The sequence below is a fragment of the Dendrobates tinctorius genome, unplaced genomic scaffold (assembly GCF_039654945.1).
Source record: "Dendrobates tinctorius isolate UK_male_01 unplaced genomic scaffold, ASM3965494v1 ptg000029l, whole genome shotgun sequence".
NCBI classification, from domain to species: Eukaryota; Metazoa; Chordata; class Amphibia; order Anura; family Dendrobatidae; genus Dendrobates; species Dendrobates tinctorius.
This window is the reverse complement of record NW_027361697.1, coordinates 8,485,487-8,509,136: the sequence shown is the minus strand read 5'-3', so window position 1 is coordinate 8,509,136 and position 23,650 is coordinate 8,485,487. Positions and strand designations below refer to the sequence as shown.

General features: G+C 42.0%; 1 protein-coding gene across 1 annotated transcript in view; it reads left to right on the top strand.

Annotated features, from left to right (window-relative positions):
- QSOX1 (quiescin sulfhydryl oxidase 1) overlaps nt 1–7,015 on the top strand; it is a 79,362-nt gene extending 72,347 nt beyond the window's left edge. Inside the window, exons 8-12 of the mRNA XM_073571354.1 lie at nt 766–895; nt 1,705–1,827; nt 1,940–2,084; nt 4,358–4,534; nt 6,007–7,015. Coding sequence (XP_073427455.1) covers nt 766–895; nt 1,705–1,827; nt 1,940–2,084; nt 4,358–4,534; nt 6,007–6,809 — 1,378 coding nt within the window. The 3' untranslated portion in view covers nt 6,810–7,015. The remainder of the gene's footprint in view (nt 1–765; nt 896–1,704; nt 1,828–1,939; nt 2,085–4,357; nt 4,535–6,006) is intronic.
- Nucleotides 7,016–23,650: the final 16,635 nt, after the last annotated feature.

Genomic DNA, 23,650 nt, shown 5'->3' with positions numbered 1-23,650 from the left:
CACAAAGAACAGTTAAAATATTTTAAATTATGTTCCTCTTTCCACAGAAATTAGTTTAATATAATAAGTTGTGACTAGAAACAGCGATTCAGACTGTAAGTGTCTTTTTTTTTACTTTTATTTTTGCTATTGGGGTTATTTTACCACATCACTGCATTTTTTTTTTTTGTAAATGGAGCTGATATATTGGCTCCAGCTACAAGGGAATTTCTTCATAGCAGAGCTGTTTGAGTTTCCTAGGACCTAACAGCTCCTGCTGCCTCCCTGCACCCAGTGATCACATATTCACTGGATTCGGAGATGGAAGCAGGGTAAGTGCTTCCTAATCTATTTTCTTGCACTAGTTCAGCGCTGTGTATGCAGAGATCGAGATGGTAAACATGATAATAAACCATGCTTTATCTTCTGTCTGGAAAGTCTGGTTGTGAGTAGCTGCAGCTCCCTTCCCACACAGCTTTACACTCTTGAGACAGCTGATTAGACTGCATTGATATTTTAGACTTGTCAGTGCAGCAAGTGGATAGGACTGCCCTGACGTGTAAAGTCTATAGCAGTCCTGAAGTAGTTAAACACTAGGCCATTTTCTGACGACACATTCCCTTTTAAGGGTCCCTAGAAGCACCTTATACACATTTGGTTATTGGCAGACCTTACAGTAAATTTTTCTAGTGGTAGTTTTATAACCAAGCAGGAGTTTTGGAACTGTACATTGTCTTCTGCAGGTAAAAAAAATAGTGTTTGTCTTTTGTCTTCTCTTATTTTTAGTTCTGTTATATACATGGCGGATCTTGAATCCTCTATCCATTACTCCTTGCGGGTCGAGGTCGCTCGGTACAGCAAATTCAGTGGTGATCGTCTCAGGGCTCTGACGAATTATGTCTCCGTACTGAAAAAGGTGATGAATGTTCTACAGTTTCCAGAGTGAACTTGCATACATGTACCTGTAGTGGTAAGACTTCCATGGACTGTAAGCAGTAGGGATGAGCAAAGATTCGAACTACCCTGGTCTGGCGACAGCTTCTTTCTTCAATGGCAGCTGGTCCAGTACAATGCAAACTTTCTCAACTGGAATTCAAATGTCAACATATTTTCAAGTATTAGGCCCCCGTAATATTATGACGTCACATAAGGTCTAGTCACTAGAGCTCATGCAACATCATGACGTCATGGGGACTTAGTAATTGCAAGAGGCAACCATTGTGTTGACATTTGTCACATCCAAGGAAATTTGCACTACCCTGGTCTGGCTACTACAGAGCAAAGTAATGGATGCCAGATCAGGGTAGTGTGAATCTTTTTTTGCTCATCTAAAGGACTTTATACTATTGAGGACAAGTTGCTGTATGGTTCTATGCGTTTACATAAAGTGCCCACTAGAGGGAGCTTGTTCTGTGCTAGCACAAAATCTCCACTAGAGGAAGCTTGATGTGTGGTAGTACCTAAAATCACAACTAGAGGGCAGCTTGTTCTGTGCTAGCACATAAAATCACCACTAGAGGGAGCGCCAGTTCAGCATTTTTTTAATTTATTTTCATCATCGTAAACTCTATACATTGTTTAGTTTTTGCTAAATTGACTTTTAAAGGTATGGAATTTGTTTTTATTAATTAAAATATATTTATGGAGTCTGTGTTTCATGTAATAAAAAATAACTGTTTGTGTTTTTCTACTGTTCATTTCATTGTACATTTATTTCTTACCCAGTACTTTCCTGCTCGCCCCTTCTTGCGCACACTGCTGGATTCTCTGTATCCTTGGCTGTACAATCAAAGGGGAAAAATGGTGACATACAAGGATTTTGCAGATGTTGTAAATAACAGAGTCCAGGTAAGTTGGATTTGGGGCTCGTCGACTCTTCTGTCTCCAATGAGAATGAAAAATCCACATCCCAGCAATCGTTGTCTTCATTGTCCGATATCTCGTGCACCTTTGTGTGTAGGTGCGGGATGCTGTGCTGACCCCACATGTAAACTTCGTCTGGTGTCAGGGTTCCAAGCCGGAATTCCGAGGTTTTCCATGCTCCGTCTGGACAATGTTCCACTTGCTGACCGTCCGAGCCGCGCAGCTTGGATCTGCAGAGACCAGTGAGTGTGATTGTATCATTACAAATTGATAGTTAAGAGAAAAAAAATTTGCTGAATTTTTTTATTTATACTATCACCATAAAAAAATAGAATTACATTTTTTTTTATACCATCCACATGAGCAGGCACAACAGATTGACACTTAGTCCATGTTCTCACAAAGCATAAACACATTTGTTTCTGTGCGGTTTTTTTTGTACATAATCTGCTCATATTATAACTTAAGTCAAAGTGGATGCTATTTTAGGAAAACTCATCCCCACTGTGTGTTTAAAGACGCTTTTAAACTTTGCGGGTTTTTTTCTTTGTTGTTTTTTTTTTGTTGGCACGTTCTTTGAGGCTTCTATAGGAAGCTTGAAAAACTGCCTTTAAAAACTGCACTTGTGTTTATAAATGCAGAATCAAAAAAGTTTCTGCACTAAAAAAAATAGTAAAACACATTAAAAAAATGCAACAATCTGAGAAATTGCTATTGCACATTTTGCAAAGAAGATGCAATGGAAAAACATTATTTTGACCATATGGACGTGGTCTTACTGTTTTCTGATGCTCACTTTCCAGTATTTCTGTAAAGGAGAGAAGGAGCAAAATCATCTAGTTATCATAAAGTGAGATATTTAAACGGGTTTCCCATCTTATAATGTAATGGCATAAGGATATACCATCTCTTTACAATCGGGGGGTCTAGCCTTTGCGACCCCCACTGTCGCTGAGAATGAAGAGACCACAGCCTGGGTTTATAGCACAGCAGCCCTGCGCAGGACCCCGCTGCAGTTCCCTGCAGGGCGTATGGCCGGGACGCTGCAGTTCCCTGCAGGGCGTATGGCCGGGACGCTGCAGTTCCCTGCAGGGCGTATGGCCGGGACGCTGCAGTTCCCTGCAGGGCGTATGGCCGGGACGCTGCAGTTCCCTGCAGGGCGTATGGCCGGGACGCTGCAGTTCCCTGCAGGGCGTATGGCCGGGACGCTGCAGTTCCCTGCAGGGCGTATGGCCGGGACGCTGCAGTTCCCTGCAGGGCGTATGGCCGGGACGCTGCAGTTCCCTGCAGGGCGTATGGCCGGGACGCTGCAGTTCCCTGCAGGGCGTATGGCCGGGACGCTGCAGTTCCCTGCAGGGCGTATGGCCGGGACGCTGCAGTTCCCTGCAGGGCGTATGGCCGGGACGCTGCAGTTCCCTGCAGGGCGTATGGCCGGGACGCTGCAGTTCCCTGCAGGGCGTATGGCCGGGACGCTGCAGTTCCCTGCAGGGCGTATGGCCGGGACGCTGCAGTTCCCTGCAGGGCGCATGGCCGGGACTCTGCAGTTCCCTGCAGGGCGCATGGCCGGGACGCTGCAGTTCCCTGCAGGGCGCATGGCCGGGACGCTGCAGTTCCCTGCAGGGCGCATGGCCGGGACGCTGCAGTTCCCTGCAGGGCGCATGGCCGGGACGCTGCAGTTCCCTGCAGGGCGCATGGCCGGGACGCTGCAGTTCCCTGCAGGGCGCATGGCCGGGACGCTGCAGTTCCCTGCAGGGCGCATGGCCGGGACGCTGCAGTTCCCTGCAGGGCGCATGGCCGGGACGCTGCAGTTCCCTGCAGGGCGCATGGCCGGGACGCTGCAGTTCCCTGCAGGGCGCATGGCCGGGACGCTGCAGTTCCCTGCAGGGCGCATGGCCGGGACGCTGCAGTTCCCTGCAGGGCGCATGGCCGGGACGCTGCAGTTCCCTGCAGGGCGCATGGCCAAGGTGCGGCAGTTCCCTGCAGGGCGCATGGCCAAGGTGCGGCAGTTCCCTGCAGGGCGCATGGCCAAGGTGCGGCAGTTCCCTGCACGGCGTATGGCCGGGGTGTTGCTCTGCAAGACGAAACGGCAAAGTGTGCACAACGCTAAACCAGCGTATCGACTCCTTCATTAGCACGATGGAGGAATTTTAGAAAAAATTATTTTTTTATTTGCTTCTACTTTGTATCTGGCTTAATACTTTCCTAAATAGAGTGAAAAATAAAAAAAAATAATAGAAAGTATCCGATTCCTTCTATATGGGGGGCAGACTTTAGTGCTGTAATAGGGGGCACTAAATATTACTTTGGGTTTCCTATCATTTTATTTAATCATAATATAATAATAATAATTTATTTAAGTCTTTTTTTGGGGGGATGCTCACTTCCGTATTTAGAGGTCAACATACAACATTAATAAAATTACACCCCAGTTGTTAGATATTGATCTATTGTAAAAAAAATAATAATAATTTCACCTGTTTGTCTCCTTGTCTGAAGTGTTTTCTGTCTCATTAAGATCCACAGGAAGTTTTGAAGGCCATGCGTAGTTATGTCCGATACTTCTTTGGCTGCAAGGAGTGCGCCCGTCACTTTGAGGAAATGGCTAAAGAGTCGATGAACGGCGTCCGGAGTCTGGATGAAGCCATCAGATGGTTGTGGATCAGCCATAACCGAGTTAATAAGAGACTGGCTGGTGAGTCCATAATTAAGGAAAGAGTAAGGAGAAGATTCCTCTACTTTCTTCATAGGGGATAAATAGTGCTGCCGGTGGGAGGGAGAACTCCGACTGGATTCTCGAGTCTGTCATATACAGTCAGTATTCAGACCATGATCCCCATCCCGATCAATGGTTTACTGACCTGAGATCAATGCCCCACGTGTGAGTATGAGGCACTTAGTTCAGATTGGGAGGGCTGAGGTTGAGCTCAATTTTGGGGTCCGAACATGGACTGTATGTTACGCGTGTGAGTACAATGCTTAGCTTTTTTCGGGCCTCCATTTTTTTTAAGTGCATGAAAATAAGCACTCTGACTTTCACCAGTACGCTGGATCACATTTTTATCAGTTTTTCTTGTATGTAAAAAATAAAAAAAAGCGGTTTCTTCAGCTTCTCCTAGCAGTCAGTGAAAAAAATGTTCATAGAAGGCATCTAAGTGCTCTACAAGTTATTCACGGACCCTAAGATTTGCATTGCAGAGTTTGTTCCGGGATGCGGATCAAAACCATAGAAGTCCCCGATCTGTAAAAAAACACAGATGTCTAAATGTAATGGATACATGCTCTACCCATGAAGGACACAGAACTTGTTTGTAATAAGTGGACGTCTGAATGAGGCCTTATACGGAGATGTCCGACATAAGTATAACAAGCTTCCTGCTCCTGAGCTATAAGCTGGAAATTCAGGATTTGGTAATCAGTAAAGTTATTCACAAGGCAGCAGTTCTCAATTTTTTTTTTTTTTTTTGCTAAATATTCAATTTAAATCCACTTTTTGTAATTGAAAGATTCCTTTTGGAATCCCAGAAAAATGTATATCTTTGTACCGTGTTAGCTAGTAGATAGAAAAATATTAAAATTTGTGAGTCCTCAGGGGTTGATACTTTTTAATCGCTAACTGAAAAGATGGTAACACATTGCAAGCTCTCGAGACTACTCAGGTCTCTTCATCAGGCAGTGCCTGATGAAGAGACCTGAGAAGTTTTGGAATCCCATGATTTGAAAAAAGCCATCCAAGCTAAAACAAAAATCGGAAGGAGTGTACAAACAAGCAGGGATAAAAAAGAAAAAACAACATGGTCTGTAGGAGGAAAAACAAAAAACTGGTTGAAAAACGGCAACTGTGGAACATGCAGCTGTTAGAAAAAAAAATGCTACAGGAAAAAACTCACTGCTCCGTAGCGTGTTTAATGCCATGTAATGTAAAAAAAGAAAGTGCCATTTTGCTATTTTCCTGCTATAAATACTCTTGTTCATGGGGTGAGTTTTATATTGCAGCTAATAGTTAACAAAGCTCATGGACAAGAAGAGCGGTGTAGTCTTTTTTTTTTTTTTTTTTTTTTTTTAGTTTTAGAAAGCCCCTTTTATTCTGAATGTATATTATAGAAATGTAATGGATGCATTATTTAGGTCACAGACTTGACCACTAACCTTATCACCTTTTCATAGGAGATGCAACTGAAGATCCTGATTTTCCAAAGATTCAGTGGCCTCCTAAAGAGCTTTGTTCAGACTGCCAGAAAATGGTTGATCATAACTTGACCTGGGACGAGCCTGCTGTACTCCGCTTCATGAAGATACGCTTTTGTGAGGACAGTTTATCATACGACTATTTAGAGGATGAGGCGGTCATGTTGGAAAAGCAGAGAAACGGAACATCCGAAGTCAGGTCCAAAAGAGAAGCTGGTGTTGGAGAAAAGGGTCCCGAGAAAACGACTGTAAGTGATGTCCTAATTCCACCAGTGAAAGAAGAAGAACCTGGGGAGCTACCTGTAGCTTTGAAAGGAAAACTTAACCCCAGACACCGGCCCTCCATAATAAAAATGAAATCTTTTACAGCTTTGGATACTAATAAGGGGGAAGAAGAGAACATTGTGGATTTAGACTCCTTCGAACATAATTTTTTTCCTCGTAGAACATTAAAGGATTCCAACTCTCAGAAGAATAGATATGCCGTCCAGCCCGAGAGAATGGTAGATCTTCCCGATTCCAAGTTTGACCAAGACGCAGTTAGAGCTCGTCTGCTTAAAAGAGGGATCGATGCAAATTTTCTCATTGGGGTGGGGGTAGAGAACGGGGTTGTGATCGGGAAAAGGCGTTGGGTGAAGATGCTGGAAGTTGGATTCTCTCAACTGGACCTCAGCATCTGCGTCATCCTGTACTTCCTCTCCAGCATGTGTCTACTCGCGATGTACTTGTACCTAAGCTTCCGGTCCCGGCTCAGACAGCGGTGTTTGTTTCCACAACCATGATGCCAGCGTTGATATTCGGTTTTATAGGACTGCAGACCTGATGTTTTATAGAGCTGGACATTCTGCAAGAGAACAATGTGACGTCATAATCTGTGGAAGTTCTGTACCAATAGAGCAAAACCACTGGAGACCAAAGCTGAGCTCTTTGTAATTGTTTTATCCACTGAGGTTTTAAAAAAATTAAATAAAACTTAAAAAAAAAAAAAGTTTGGGTTTATTAAAATGGTCAGGGTGTAATAATACATGGATGTCCGGAGATGTTTTCACAGCCTTGTGCTGCTATCACCAGACGTATATCGCCAGGTTACATACGATATGGGATGTTCAATGAGATCAGCAGCCAAATACAGTGAAATAGAATCAAGTAAAGTGCCAGACATACGTGCCTGTTCACAGGCACAATCCTGAAAAATCAGCTGATATGTAAGCAAGAACTTCCCTAATTATTGTGTAATGTCCTAATACTCATTAACTTGTTCTGCACAGAAAAGTCCAAGGTTTTCTGTTTTCTTTTTTTTTTTCTTTTACAGCTTTTTAATAGAATGAGTACGGAAAGTATTCAGACCCCTTTAATTTTTTCACTCTTTGTTTCATTGCAGCCATTTGGTAAATTCAAAAAAGTCCATTTTTCTCACTAATGTACACTCTGCACCCCAACTTGACTGGAAAAAAAAAACAAATGTAGAAATTTTTGCAAATTTCTTAAAAAAGAAAAGCTGAAATCACATGGTCACAAGTATTCAGACCCTTTGCTCAGTATTGAGTAGAAGCACCCTTTTGAGCTAGTACAGCCATGAGTTTTCTTGGGAATGATGCACCAAGTTTTTCACACCTGGATTTGGGGATCCTCTGCCATTCTTCCTTACAGATCCTCTCCAGTTCTGTCAGATTGGATGGTGAACGTTAGTGGACAGCCATTTTCAGGTCTCTCCAGAGATGCTCAATTGAGTTTAGGTCAAGGCTCTGGCTGGGCCAGTCAAGAATAGTCACAGAGTTGTTCTGAAGCCACTCCTTTGTTATTTTAGCCGAATGCTTAGGGTCATTGTCTTGTTGGAAGGTGAACCTTTGGCCAAGCCTGACATCCAGAGCACTCTGGAAGAGGTTTTCATCCAGGATATCTCTGTACTTGGCCATATTCATATTTCCTTCAATTGCAACCAGTCGTCCTGTCCCTGCAGCTGAAAAACACCCCCATAGCATGATGCTGCCACCACCATTTTTCACTGTTGGGATTGTTTTGAGCAGGTCGTGAGCAGTGTCTGGTTTTCTCCACACATACTACTTAGAATTATCACCAAAAAGGTCTATTTTCATCTGATCAGACCAGAGAATCTTATTTCTCATAGTCTGGGAGTCCTTCATGTGTTTTTTATCAATCTCTATGCGGGCTTTCATATGTCTTGCATTGAGTAGAGGCTTCCGTCGGGCCACTCTGCCATAAAGGCCTGACTGGTGGAGGGCTGATGATAGATGACTTTGTGGAACTGTCTCCCATCTTCCTACTGTGGAGCTCAGCAGTGATTTTGTGGTTCTTCTTTACCTTTCTCACCAAGGCTCTTCTCCCACGATTGCTCAGTTTGGCTGGACGACCAGGTCTAGGAAGACTTCTGGTGGTCCCAAACTTCTTCCATTTAATGATGCTGGAGGCCACTGTGCTCTTAGGGAACTTGAGTACTGCAGAAATTCTTTTGTAACCTTGGCCAGATCTATGCCTTGCCACACTTCTGTCTCTGAGCTCCTTGGCCAGTTCCTTTGACCTCATGATTCTCATTTGGTCTGACATGCATGGTGAGTTGTGAGATCTTATATAGACAGGTGTGTGCCACTACAAATCAAGTCCTATCAGTTTAATTAAACACTAAACACAGCTGGTCTCCAATGAGGGAGTAGAACCATCTCAAGGGGGATCACAAGGAAATGGACAGCATGTGACATAAATGAGTGTCTGAGCAAAGGGTCTGAATACTTATGACCATGTGATTTTTCAGTTGTTCTTTTTTAATAAATTTGCAAAAATTTTTACATTTCTGTTTTTTTCAGTCAAGATGGGGTGCAGAGTGTACATTAATGAGAAAAAATATGAACTTTTTTGAAGTTACCAAATGGCTGCAATGAAACAAAGTGAAAAATTTAAAGGGGTCTGAAAACTTTCCGTACCCACTGTAAGTACAGGCAACAAGCCATGTGTTTGCCAGGGTCACATTTTAGAAATACCATTTTTGCCTTGTGCCAATGATTCCATAAAACCCGATCTCTTTGTATTTTTTTTTTTCTGGAAAGACAATGGTGATCCGGCCAACACTGTTTCCTATAAAATGTGCACTTGAAGTTCACCAAACATTGTATTCCTGTATGGATGTTACTGGATTTGTTGAGCTTATTATCGAGTGGTTTGCTCTTCTTCCTTTCCAGATTGCTAAGCATTATTGTGGTGGCACGCTGGAGCACTGTATGTCATATGCAGGGGTCGTAATTTGTTGTCAGGTTCCACAGCTGATCTGTGAAGGTTCCAGTAATGGGATGTCCTATCATTTGTGACCTGTCTATTGGATTCCACAGAGCAAGCAACCAAAATACCCATGATAAACCCTACATGTAGTCCCAACCAATATGGCCAGGTAGAATCCTTCAAGACTGTAGCATGTTACTCCCAATGGCTGTCGCGATGACATTTCCATGCATTGTGTAGCCCAATTTTTACAGTAAAGACAATCTAATGAGATCAACTAGAAACATTGCAAAAAGAATTTTCACTAAACCAATGCAAACTACAAAAATAATTCCATAAGGCATGGTACACTTCTCTCCAGGAAAGGATTGTAAAGGTAAGTTAGGGGAATGCAGCAAAAATTAGGGAAAACAGAATATTTATAATAATGAGAGGTTCTTGAAAACTTTTTGTACACTGACCACATTCTCACCTCTGGTATTACCTGAAGTGGGGAACAGCCCAGGCTTGTAGCGTCTCGTCACACATTTACAAGGTTTGTCAGATAACCATGTGCACACAACCTGCTGACTTGTGTGTTTTTAATTCTTTGTCATTTTTGTCCAAAGCTTGAACGAAATCCAAGTCCTTGTGTGCCGGAGCAGAGTCTAAGGACAATACATACTTAAACATATTGCCTGGATTTATATACAGTAAATTCAATAAGTGGCCAAATAGAATCAGGCAAAGGACAGTCCCTCCATGCAGCAGGACTTCGACCAGTCTGACATTAGCTTTGTGTAACCATAACTGAATTGTCTTTGGGTCAGTTCTTGCCTTCCACTTGTCTCGCCCTCTGCTTCCGTGTGGAACTTCTACTTTCTTTGTCTTCCATTTCAAAGTGGTAAATTGAGGAAAAAAGAAATGTTGCATGTGAAGTATTGGATGGAGTGAGAATGCACACGGACTAGACTTTATTTCCTTGTATTCTTTGATGTACAGACAAAACATTGTGGGTGGTTGTGGTCATCTATATATATAATTGCCCGAATGTCCCCGAATCCCACAAACCACCGCGCCGCACCGGAATCTCATCAAGAGTGTGCAAAGCAGTAATCAAAGCAAAAGGTGGCTACTTTGAAGAACCTAGAATATAAGACATATTTTCAGTTGTTTCACACTTTTTTGTTAATTATATAATTCCACATAAGTTAATTCATAGCTTTGATGCCTTCAGAGTGAATCTACAATTTTCATAGTCATGAAAATATAGAAAACTCTCTGAATGAGGTGTGTCCAAACTTTTGGTCTGTACTGTATATACACACTCACTGTGTGTGTATGTATATATGTGTATATATATATATATATATGTGTGTGTATATATATATATATATATAAAAATCACACAAAATGAATAAAATTATGTATCAGCAATTACAGCGTGTGATTAAATCAGACAACCTGACAAAGGACGCAGATCCGAAATGCGAGTCATGGTGTGCTCCGTACTGTACCAGACTGCCATCACATCACTGCCAGGTACTATATTTAGGTACATTGTGTGCCAGTTTCACATGATATAGTGGATATTTATTCTCAAAACGTCCAATATAATTATCTTATGATTAACATTTATATACATTTTTCATTTTAAGTTGTCTGATCTAATCACACACTGTAATTGCTGATACATAATTTTATTAATTTTGTGTGTATATATATATATATATATATCAACCATGCAAAGAGAAAAGGTCGCACTCATCGAGATCGAAGTTTCACTGATTTATTGACATATCATGAACATGTCAAGTCGGGGGAGTGACATAAGGAGTGCAAGAAAGGCTGACAACGGCCGTTTCACGCTGCTCGAGCGCTTCAACGGGAGCCGTTGAAGCGCTCGAGCAGCGTGAAACGGCCGTTGACAGCCTTTCTTGCACTCCTTATGTCACTCCCCCGACTTGACATGTTCATGATATGTCAATAAATCAGTGAAACTTCGATCTCGATGAGTGCGACCTTTTCTCTTTGCAAGGATTCCCAGGATTGACTGTTTCCAGGTCTGGCACCCGAGATTCCCAGCTGCTGGGCTTCTGTATGCCGCACATCATTTGAAGTCACACGGTAACAGTGGTGCCGTCCGCTTTTTATCTTGAGTTTTGTGAATATATAGATCAACAATTAGTGTGTGATTATGTCAGACAACTTAACACAATATTATAAGTGAATCTTCAATACACACTGAAGTACTAATCAACAAGGATGTTGATTAACCAGGTAGTAAGGCACATACAAGTACTTAAATTAATGGTCCATTACCCAATATATTGTAAATGAAAAATATGTATATAAATGTTAATCGTAAGACAATTATATTGGACATTTGGAGAATAAATATCCACTATATCATGTGAAAAAGACACACAATGTACCTAAATATAGTAACTGGTAGTGATGTGATGACAGTCTGGTACAGTACGGAGCACACCCCAACTCGCATTTTGGATCTGCGTCTTCGCCAGGTTGTCTGATTTAATCACACACTGTAATTGCTAATACATACACACAAAATGAATAAAATTGTGTGTGTGTGTGTGTGTGTAATATATATATATATATATATATATATATATATATATATACACACACGCAGAACCATCTGTGGAACGGTCCTAACTTCTATACCAGGGATTCCTTTAAGAGAGGCCTGGGGTCAAAACTAAAGCCCTGGATGGATTTGCTCTGACTTCCATACCAATGATCCCTTTAAGAGAGAAGATGTGCCTATGGGATGGAGGATGTGTGATGGGTATATAGGCACGGGAGGGAGGGATTCATTTCTGTCATGTGCTCTGTGCTCCTGTCAGGGGGGCAGGCAATGGCTGGGAGCTTATGTTCCACTAGCAAGCAGGATCTTTATCCACTAGTATAAATCCAGATAGCAAGGATAAAATGTAACCTTTATTCATGAAGTTTAAAAACCAACTCACAGAACAATAATCACCCAAGTGTGAACACACCATGAAAACCACAACGAACAAGTAGACAAAAAATAATGGGTATCAGGCATCTTTGTATATTATGATATCTTAAGATAAGTACAATACTCTCAGACTCAATACCTCAAGAGTATGAACCTTCACTTGAGACAAAGTATGGTATTATCACACACCTACATCAACACCATAGGACCACTATCTCCACCTGGGTTATAGTGTTTATGATCAGGGGTCCACTTAGTCTCCAAAAGTGTTTAATGCATATATTCAATTTGGTCCTTATATCAGGAACTAGTATTGCACTTAAACGACAGACACTCCCTGTCTAATAAAGTGCTTGGTGCATGCAAATAGTATCCGTTACTGTGAAAATGAGGCCTTAGTATTATAATAAGCAGCAAAATGAGGCAGGCAACAATAAAGAGATCGCCGCATGTATAGACACTAAATTGGAACCCTGCTTCCTCACCAATTTCATGAGCTTTCCTTGTGACAACTCTGCGGTAACATCATCATTCATGCCGTGTTAATATGTGCCATAACGGCTCTATATTGTAAGATCTCACCCGGTCAGAGGAGTCCCGTAATCCAGATTGTCTGGTATGCTAATTCATCACCGGGAACAACCGCTGTATTAGTAAACCGTTATTGCCTTCTTCATACATTGCGTCTCCCGACGCGTTTCGTCATAACTTGACTCATCAGGGGAGTCTCTGCAAATAAAATCTGGTATCTGGTGATACACACACACACACACACACACACACACACACACATTCACTTTTATATATAGAGAATATATATATATATACGGTATATAATATATACAGTATATATATATATATATATATATATAATGTTTAATTTTTTTCACATTCAGCATTTTACCTGATTGTTTAAGGCGGTCTTTGGCTTTGTAATTTTATCTAATTTTTGGTATTCCTTATTGTTTACTTTATTTATGGTATTATAATTCATTGATATATTCTTAGCTATCTTTGTGCGGACACTCTCGCATTTTATACCATTGTGCCATTCACTTAAATAAAGGCATTTTTTAACATTTACTTTTTTATTTTTTTTTATTGTTCCCTCCATTGTTGTGATATTAACAATTCCATGCTAGGTGGTTTTTTTCTTTTGGTTTCATGTTCAGTCGATTGGCTGTGACTGCTAACGTCATGCTGATTGACACTCGACTTACCGAATTTAGGCAGCAGCAGCTGTCAATCAGCATGACGTCCGCAGTCACAACCTGTCAACACAGAAAAAGAGAAGCCGCTGCTTTGTCAACGGAAGCTGCAGAATCGGTCTGTGATAGCAGAACAGGCAGTTAGTAATTGCTTGCCTGTTAGTTCTTAGGCCCATAGTAAAAAACTAATATAGTCCTGGATAATCACTTTCGGCTCCTTGTACACACGTGTGGCCCTATTACCTCCACTGGAAGGAAACCAGTTACAAAATTGAACACATGCAGTGATTTCCTACTTTCATGCTTCGTTATGCCAAACAGAAAAAAAAGTTGCATACAGCGTTGGACACCAAACTATTTCACATAGAGAGAAATTAATCACTTTCTCTTCGCCACTTTTTTGGCATCAAAAGTTCTCTATATTTTGTGTACGAATTATTGGTGAAAATTTTTTTTCACTTTTGAATCAAAACTTTTCAAAAAATTTGTGATTGTTTAGAAACCGCTGCATCATAAATTTAGCTTACGTTTATAACAGTTCTTATAACGTGTAGAGATTTTGTTCTCTGGCACAAGGTCAGGTCAGAGGCGCCAAATTTATTCTGAGGTGTACATCTCTTAATATAAAGCACTATAGTCCAGTGGACTTTGGGTTCAATAGGAGAAAACTAAATGGCAGTAAATAAATTACCCCTAAACTTTGTCTATAATTGGGTCCAGCTCAAGCATAAAACAACTGATACAATGGCCAAGTTCACACAAGCATCTGGCCCAAAAATTTCATCTCATCCACAAATTTGGCACGCAGCTCCCTGCGCTCTATGGCATTGGGCACAATTGATCCTTATGGCCAGGACCATGTTAGTATGAGACCAGCGGATGCTCGTTCCTGTGAATTGACCCATTGACTTATATTGGTCCGTTGTGCACATGAATAGCATATAGGCCAAAATTGAGCTTATTAAACTGGCCCAAAATGATCAAAATAATGAATGGGCTTCAGCTCTGAGTTAGCATTGATTTCTTGGATTTCTGCGAGAGATGATCAGTGGATGCGTTAGATCGGGCTTATAATATTGGTGGTCCGTTGAATAAGTGGCACTTGCATTTAAGGGCAATTTTCTGCATTGAGTTCCCAAAGCTTCGGGTTATATCATGTCAGCTAGTAGATACAAAGGCAACATCCACTAGGGTCACTCTGACCTCTGCTCGTCTGTAGATCCTCCGGAGTGCTGAACATCACCCTTCCCTTCTTTTGTCACACAGGGAACATCTCCGAAGATCTTGTGCACATCTAAGCCTTTGGATTCAGTAGAACATAAGTGAAGAACAATTACAGTTGGCTCCTGAGTGGAGGACACAGTAATTCCCTGTTTATATCCACTTGTTATGGAGCCGAGACCTTAATCTGTGGTTATAACAAGCATGAAATGTGCTGCACACAATCTTGTGAACATATCTTGGATTCAAATTTCCCTTCTGCCTTCTCGAGGATGGACAAAACACTTAAATATTACATTTTCACCTGTCACTTAAATGTTCTGAGGACCATGTTCGACCCTTGCGACAAGCGTGTTCCTCTAAGATGAGAATCCATCTTTATTGCTGCTACAATCTGTCCTGTTTATGTGAAGCCCCTTATGTCACTGTGCCAGCTGTCTATACTAGTCATATCTCTGGCCCATGATAATCTGGGTACTGGGGAGATCCAATGTTTGCACTCACAGAGGAGCCCATCTGTTAAATCCTCATGTAACCAATTGGATGGTATTATAGAACAAGTTATCCTGGGTAATCCGGCTCCTGCCCTGCTGTGTGGATACAGAGGGATAACCGAGCGGCTGCTAATCAACTCTATTAAGAGCTGGAGGGGGCAATCCGATTTCATTTGCAGTATACAGATTTTATTCTAGAGGAGTGGAAAGCAATGACTGTCTCCTGGACATATATATACTGAGTACAGTGTGAAACCAAATAAATGAGCCGGAATATAAGCTGATGTACGGGCAAAGTGTAAGAGCACCTTCACACTGTTATTTTACAGACAAAACCCAAGGAAAATAAAACAAAATTAGCATATACCTTAAAGCAAGTGAATACATTAATAGTACATGTAATTAACCTAGAGTACTTAGTTAATGCTATTTTGATAAAAAAAAAAGCATAAAAGCCATCCCACCAATACAGGGTGTACACATCGGGAGGGTCCTAACCTTTCCACGGCAAGGTGTACCCATCGGGAGGGTCCTAACCTTTCCACGGCAAGGTGTACCCATCGGGAGGGTCCTAACCTTTCCACGACAAGGTGTGCCCATCGGGAGGGTCCTAACCTTTACACGACAAGGTGTGCCCACCGGGAGGGTCCTAACCTTTACACGACAAGGTGTGCCCACCGGGAGAGTCCTAACCATTCCACGACAAGGTGTGCCCACCGGGAGAGTCCTAACCTTTCCACGACAAGGTGTGCCCACCGGGAGGGTCCTAACCTTTCCACGACAAGGTGTGCCCACCGGCAGGGTCCTGACCTTTCCACGACAAGGTGTGCCCACCGGGAGGGTCCTAACCTTTCCACGACAAGGCGTGCCCACCGGGAGGGTCCTAACCTTTCCATGACTAGGTGAACCCACCGGGAGGGTCCTAACCTTTCCACGACAAGGTGTAGCCACCGGGAGGGTTCTAACCTTTCCACGACAAGGTGTACCCATCAGGGATGGTCCTGACCTTTCCACGACAAGGTGTACCCATTGAGACTGTCCTATCCTGTCTCTAGTATTAAAACCTTACCATATGTCATACGACAATGTGAATAAGGACAGAGCAGGACAGAGTCCCAACTGACACACCCATCCATGGGAAGTTATGCAGATATGAAATCTTAGTTCAGAAAATAGTGTTAACTAAGGGTATTTGCTCATTTTGTTTTTTTTTCTTTGGTTTTGATCACAGAGTGGACTGTATAGCTTTCTACTATTACAGGCTAGTCCTGAGCAACACTTCTGGCTTATTAAGCAGCAATATAGAAGTACAGAAACTATCAAAAGGAAGAGTAATCATTCAGGAGACTCGGAAAGCAGGATGACATCCGCTGTGAGAGCTGCAATGGTGGCAAATCATTCCACCTAGAAGCATAACTGTACTATGGCTCTGAGCTGTCATGATATGCTTTGACCACTTCATTATTTAAAGGTTTATTCCTACAGTAGCAATATTTTTTTTTATAAAGCACAGAATCTGCTTAACTTTTGTTAATATACAAACCAAGCCCGACAAAGTTTCTTGCGTGTTTCTGTATATTTTATCTTCTTGTGCCCCTTTGCACATCTACCTTCACAGAGCTGGACAGGCAGTAATATTCTTATGTGCTATAACTACATTTCCCAGCAGCACCCTGCTTGTCCTCAGTGCTGCACTCCCCTCCCTCTGTGCTCATGTCTGCTTCCTGAGTTCCCCCCATCTCTGCGTTTATCTGCTGTGCTTTTCCTGTCATTATATGTACTAGGTTGGTCAGTAAAACAAGCCAAACTAGTGGGTGCTAAAATGTTTTTAACACACACCTGCGGTCTTTATGGAAAATCATCGATGTGCACTATAACATAGGCTGCAATTCATCAACCAGCACAAGGATTGAAAATACACGTCTGAAAAAGGTGTAAGCCGTTACTCACATGCCAGTATGTTTGTTCAGTATTTCATCCAAAATTATAAGCCAAAACCGGGAGTGGAGCTCCCATGCACAGCACCAATGTGGATCTTTTCACCAGGGTAGGTTCACATGACCGTTTCCTCTCCATCCAACAAATATTGTCTTATTATTCTGATCAGAGTGGCATCAGTTTTTCTCGGACTGAGGCTACTTTCACACGTTGCGTTTTTTTCGCGGCGGTTTTAAACGCGCGATTTTGCCGCAAAAACGCAAAAAATAAGCATCCCATACATTCCTATGGGATTCCGCAATGCTGTGCTAATGCTGCTTTTTTTCCCGCGGCGGAATCGCTTCACGGTAAAAAACGCAGCATGCTCATTAATTTAGCGGAATCGCGGCGATCCCGCACCCATAGGAATGCATTGTTCTGCTTACTTTCCGCATGTGGATGTGCACACCATGCGAAAAGTAAGCATAACATTTGCGGATGGTACCCACGGTCCGGAGGAGAGGAGACTGTCCTCCAGGCTCTGGGTACCATATCCCTGTAAAAAATAGAATTAAAATAAAAAGTATTGTTATTTTCACCTTCCGGCATCCCGCGCAGCCTTCCCGCCTCTCTCCACGCTCCCGATCCCAGTAATCCTTTGCGAGAATGACAGCGATGACGTCGCGGTCTCGTGGGAGCACGAAGTATCGCGGTCATTCGCGATGACGCCGCGGGAGCGCGAAGTCTCGCGGTCATTCATGCAAAGGATTACTGGGACCGGGAGCGTGGAGAGAGGTGGGAAGGCTGCGCGGGACTCCGGAAGGTAAGAATAACAATATTTTTTTATTTTTTTAATTATTTTTTACATCCTATCTTTTACTACTGATGCTGCATAGGCAGCATCAGTAGTAAAAAGTTGGTCACACTCGTCAAACACTATGTGTTGGCCATCATGGTAAAATAGCTGCTAGGAAACTAGAGATGAGCGACTTTGCCTTTTTTAGGGTCGAATTGGGTTTCATAAAACCCAACTTTCTCAAAAGTCGAGTCGAATGAAAAAGGGAAAAGTCGGGAAAAGTCGTTAAACATGAAACCCAATGCAAGTCAATGGGGAGAAAAGTCAGCAGTGAGTGGAGGACTGTAAACACACCTGGCATGAATTTTAACCCTAGAGGCGGCGAAATCTCTTTCTCTCTCTTCTCTCTCTCCCTCTCCCTCTCCCTCTCACTCCCACTCCAGCTACGCGCCGATTCTCTCATTGGCTGAAAAAAGTCACGTGCAAGCATTTGGCGAAAACCGACTTTGGCGCTTGGGTCGCCGACCGCATCGCCAACACTGTGGTCGGGTTTCATTTCATGAAACCCGACTTTGGCGAAAGTCGGCGACTTTTGAATCTGACCGACCTGTTTCGCTCAACTCTATAGGAAACCACTGCTAAGGACAGGCAACAAGCAGAAGAGACTTGTTTGGGCTAAAGAACACAAGGAATGGACATTAGACCAGTGGAAATCTGTGCTTTGGTCTGATGATTCCAAATTTGAGATCTTTGGTTCCAACCACTGTGTCTTTGTGCGATGCAGAAAAGGTGAACGGATGGACTCTACATGCCTGGTTCCACCGTGAAGCATGGAGGAGGTGTGATGGTGTGGGGGTGCTTTGCTAGTGACACTGTTGGGGATTTAATCAAAATTGAAGGCATACTGAACCAGCATGGCTGCCACAGCATCTTGCAGCAGCATGCTATTCCATCCGTTTTGCGTTTAGTTGGACCATCATTTATTTTTCAACAGGACAATGACCCCAAACACACCTCCAGGCTGTGTAAGGGCTATTTGACCAAGAAGGAGAGTGATGGGGTGCTACGCCAGATGATCTGGCCTCCAGTCACCAGACCTGAACCCAATCGAGATGGTTTGGGGTGAGCTGGACCGCAGAGTGAAGGCAAAAGGGTCAACAAGTGCTAAGCATCTCTGGGAACTCCTTCAAGACTGTTGGAAGACCATTTCCGGTGACTACCTCTTGAAGCTCATCAAGAGAATGCCAAGAGTGTGCAAAGCATTAATCAAAGCAAAAGGTGGCTACTTTGAAGAACCTAGAATATAAGACATATTTTCAGTTGTTTCACAATTTTTTGCTCATTATATAATTCCACATGTGTTAATTCATAGTTTTGATGCCTTCAGAGTGAAGCTACAATTTTCATAGTCATGAAAATAAAGAAAACTCTTTGAATGAGAAGGTGTGTCCAAACTTTTGGTCTGTACTGTATATAAAAACAAGGCCAAATAATGTACACGTACTTGGTATCGCCGCATCCAAAGCAACCTGACCTATTAAACTGTCTCTAGTTAACCCCTTTCAGTGAGCACTATAAAAAAGGAGCAAAAAACTGCGTTTTCATCATAATGCTGATCAAAAAATGATGCAAAAACAATTATTTTTCCTATAAAAATATATTATTCTGTAATAGCGACAAAACATAAAAGAATATATGAAAATGTGGTATCATTGTAATCATACTGACCCAACAAAAAAAGTTTACTTATACCACACAGTGATCAACATAAAAAAAAAACTACATTTCTGTTTTTTGTTTATTTTGCCTCCTAAAAATCAGAATATGAAGCGATTAAAAAAATGTAATGTGCCCGAAAATGGTACCAATAAAAACATTAACTTGTTCCGAAAAAATAAGCCCTCACATGACTGTGGGCCAAAATATGGAAAAATTGTAGCTCTCAAAATATGGTGATGCAAAAACAAAAAGTTTTTTAGTGTGTGACAGCAGCCAAACATAAAAACTCAATATGAATCTGGTATCACTGTAATCGCACTGACCCGATGAATAAAGTTGCCTAATCACTTATACCGCACCAGGAACAGCACCTGATTTTTTTTTCATTCTGCCTTCCAAAGATTGCAGTAAGGCTTGGCGCACATTTATCCTGCACTCTGCGTTGAGCACTTACACTGGGGTTGCAGTGTAAATCTCCGAAATACGTGATTCAGATGGATCCTCTGGCAGAAGATTCCCTATAATGAAGCAGGTGGAGGCACTGTGGATGCTGTCTGACCTGGGATCTGGCGTTGTCCGTCTTTTTAGGCGAGTATAAAAGCGCGGTCGACTACAGTTTTATGCACTTCTGAAAAGGACACTGCTGAACAGAAACCAGACTAAGTCCAGAGTAACTCTGCTGCCTCATTGTAGTGAATGGATAACTTGGGGGGTTTAATCTGTCACATCACTTGGAGATTTAGATGGAAAACCCAAAATAAGTGCTCAATGTAGAACCCCGGATAAATATAAACAGAAATGTTATATAAAATGTTCCCAATAAAAGCTTCAACTAAATACACAAAAATAGCAAGTCCCCAATCAGGTCTGTCATCTGTTAGCGGAAATATAGGAGAATTCAACGATACTGCTAGTAAAAAGGCTCTGGAAAAATGAAATGGCTTCTTACCCCCTAAAAGATTTAGGCTGAAGAAATATTTTTGTGATAAAAATGTATTTTTTCATTTTCACAGCTCAACGTTATAAAAGTCTGTGAAGCACCCCTGGGGATTCAAGATACTCACTACACCTCTAGATAAGTTCCTTGATGGGTTTAGTTTTCAAAATGGGGTCACTTGTGGGGAGTTTCCACTGTTTAGGCACATCAGCGGCTCTCCAAACAAGACATGGGGTCCGCTATCTATTCCCGTCAATTTTGAACTCCAAAAAGCCCTTTCCTTCTGAGCCCTGTCATACACCGAAGAAGTAGTTTTCTTCCACATTAGGGGTATTGTGTACTAGAAATTGCCCAACAAATTGTATTGTTAATTTTCTCCTGTTACCCTTGTAAAAATGCAAATTTTTTGTGGGAAAAGTTTAAGGCTGTGTGCCCATGTTGCGTTTTTGTAAGGATTTCTGCAGCGTTTGAGCTGGATCAGATGCTGCAGAAACGCTTAAAGGAAGCTTCCCATTAAATTTAATGCATTTTTGGCTTTTTGTGCCAATGCATGCGTTTTTCCCGCTCAGAAAACGCTTAGCGGCTAAAAATGCAGCATGCTCATTAATTTCCGCATAGCACTGCGTTTTTAGCTGTTTCCAATGTTCCCAGAAAATGCGTGGAAAAAAACGCGTGGTTTTTGTGCAAAAGGAGTCCGGTTTTCTGAGCATTTAAAAACGCCAACGTGGGCACATAGCCTAAATGTTCATTTTTTCCCTCCAGATTGCTTTTATTTCCTGTGAAGCACCTAAAGGGTTAACAAACTTCCTGAATGTGGTTTTGGATCACTTTGAGGGGTCTAGTTTTTCTGTCACATTGTTCCCCCAAAGTCAGTTCAAACATGATGTGGTCCCTGGTCCCTAAAAAAAATCTTTTTGTGGGAAAAATGAGAAATCGCTGATCAATTTTTAACCCCTCTAACTTCTAAAAAAAAGTTTAAAAAACATGGAGATGTAAAGTAGACTTGTGGGAAATTAGTTTGTACCGCAGGAGTAATGGGTTTATTCATATAAAATTTAGAATCTTGAACATTCTGATATTTTCACAAATGAACGCCAAAAATCTTGACCTAAGTTTACCACAAACATAAAGTACAATGTGTCACGAAAAAAAGCAATCTCAGAATCATAGAATACGTTGAAGTGTTCCATAATTATTACCACACAAAGTGACACTGGTCAGAATTGTAAAATTTTGGCCTGGTCATAAAGGTGAAAACAGACTTGGGTTGAAGGGGTTAAAGCATCAGGTCTGCTCTTGTAATTCAATCATTATGACAGAGTGATATCAGCTGCCTTGTCCTCCTTTACACTTGCTCCAGAACTAATGACAAGTCGCTGAAATGATGTCAGCAGGCGATTTAGTGGCAAAGCCGAAATTGAGTGGAAATAGGGTTTTGTGATTAAATTGGTTTTCCCACGAACAAAAGTTCATTTTGATGAATAGATCTTGGAATAATAATAACTTCCACAATTGGATGTGTTTAAATAAAATGTTCCTGTGCTGAGATTATCTTATAAATGTGCCCCTGCTGTGTACTGTGTAATGTCTGTGTCTGACCGTAGAGGAACATGGTTTGATCATACCACAGCCCCTGGGCAGGGGAGGAAGCAAAAGAGTATATTACAGCATGGGATTAGAGCTGATTCTTTTTGTGAGGTAAAACATTTCCCTGCCTGTTTTTAAAAAATGTTTTACCTCAAAGAAAGAATCATTTCCAATCCCGTGCTGTAATATCAGTATACCTTTTTGCCTTCCCCCCCTGCCCAGGAGCTGTGGTGTGATCAGACCATGTTCCTGTACGGTCAGACACAGACATTACACAGTACACAGCACCAGGCTCAAACAAAGCAATGGAAAAAATATAAGTTATTCTGAATCTTTTCCATCAAAACCATATATCATTCTGCTCAGCTTCTCCTTCTCTGTGCCGTGCTATCTATAGATCAGACTGCATCTGCAATGTGACAGGTTCCCTTTAACACTTTTCGACTTGTCATAGTTTATATGGGAACAGGGGCTGTCCAGTTGCCGAGACACTCGCTGATTGCTGAGCTGTAGTGCCTGCAGAGTGCTGACCTTCTTTGGTAGTGATCGGATCCCTACAATTCAACCTTGACTAATAGAGAAACTCGATGGAGAAGGGACAGACAGCGGAGGGCTATTGTGCAAGAATTGGGATGTGGACCCCTTGTTCTTGAAAATCTCAAAATACAGCACCTCCCCCCCACTCCAAAGAGAGCAGGCGCTGGCTGTGTTGTATCAGATCACAGGATCGAGTCTCCGATCGGATTGACACAGTCGCCAAATTCTAAGCTATGAAAATCTAGAGCTATATGATCTCTAAAGTGAACACTAAAAAGCATTAAAAAAAATAATCAAGCCACCAGGATAGATGTTTTCTGGTTACAGCACCGCCTACAAAAAAAAAAAAAAGTAATAAAAAAGCGCATGCACCCAAAATGGCACAATGGAAATTGATACATAATCACACACACAAATCAATCTGTCACACAGCTCCATCAATGGAAAAGTAAAAAATAAAAAAATAAAATAATGGGTATCAGAAAATGGCAACGCAAATTCAGAATTTTTTTTTTAGCCACTAAAATAATTTAAACAAAATATGAGCAGATGGAATAGTGGAGGATTGAGATCAGGTCAAATTTCCTGAAATTCGCAGTTTCACACAACTTGAACATTCTGAAAATTGATTTGCAAGGAAAAAAGAAAAAAAACCAAAACCTGCCCAGTATCATTTCCCTCACAGCTGAAACATCAGAGAGGGGGCCGAGGTCATTTTGTGTTGCTGCACGGCCTCGCCATAATACCCAGCAGCTATAACATTTGACAGATTATACCTGGAGCGCTCCCGATAATCAGGTGTCCGGTGCCGCAGCTGCATGTGTCGCAGCTGCGTGACAGTCACAGCACATGCATGGAGAGCCTGTGTGTTGTCACTGACACAGCCGCGACGCCGAACAGCTGATCATCAGGAGCGCTCCAGGTATCCAGGTTACCGATGCAGCTATTCGGTAAGCGCTATAGCTATTTGGATAAACTCTTATCTGAAGCTATTTGACCAACCTTAATTAT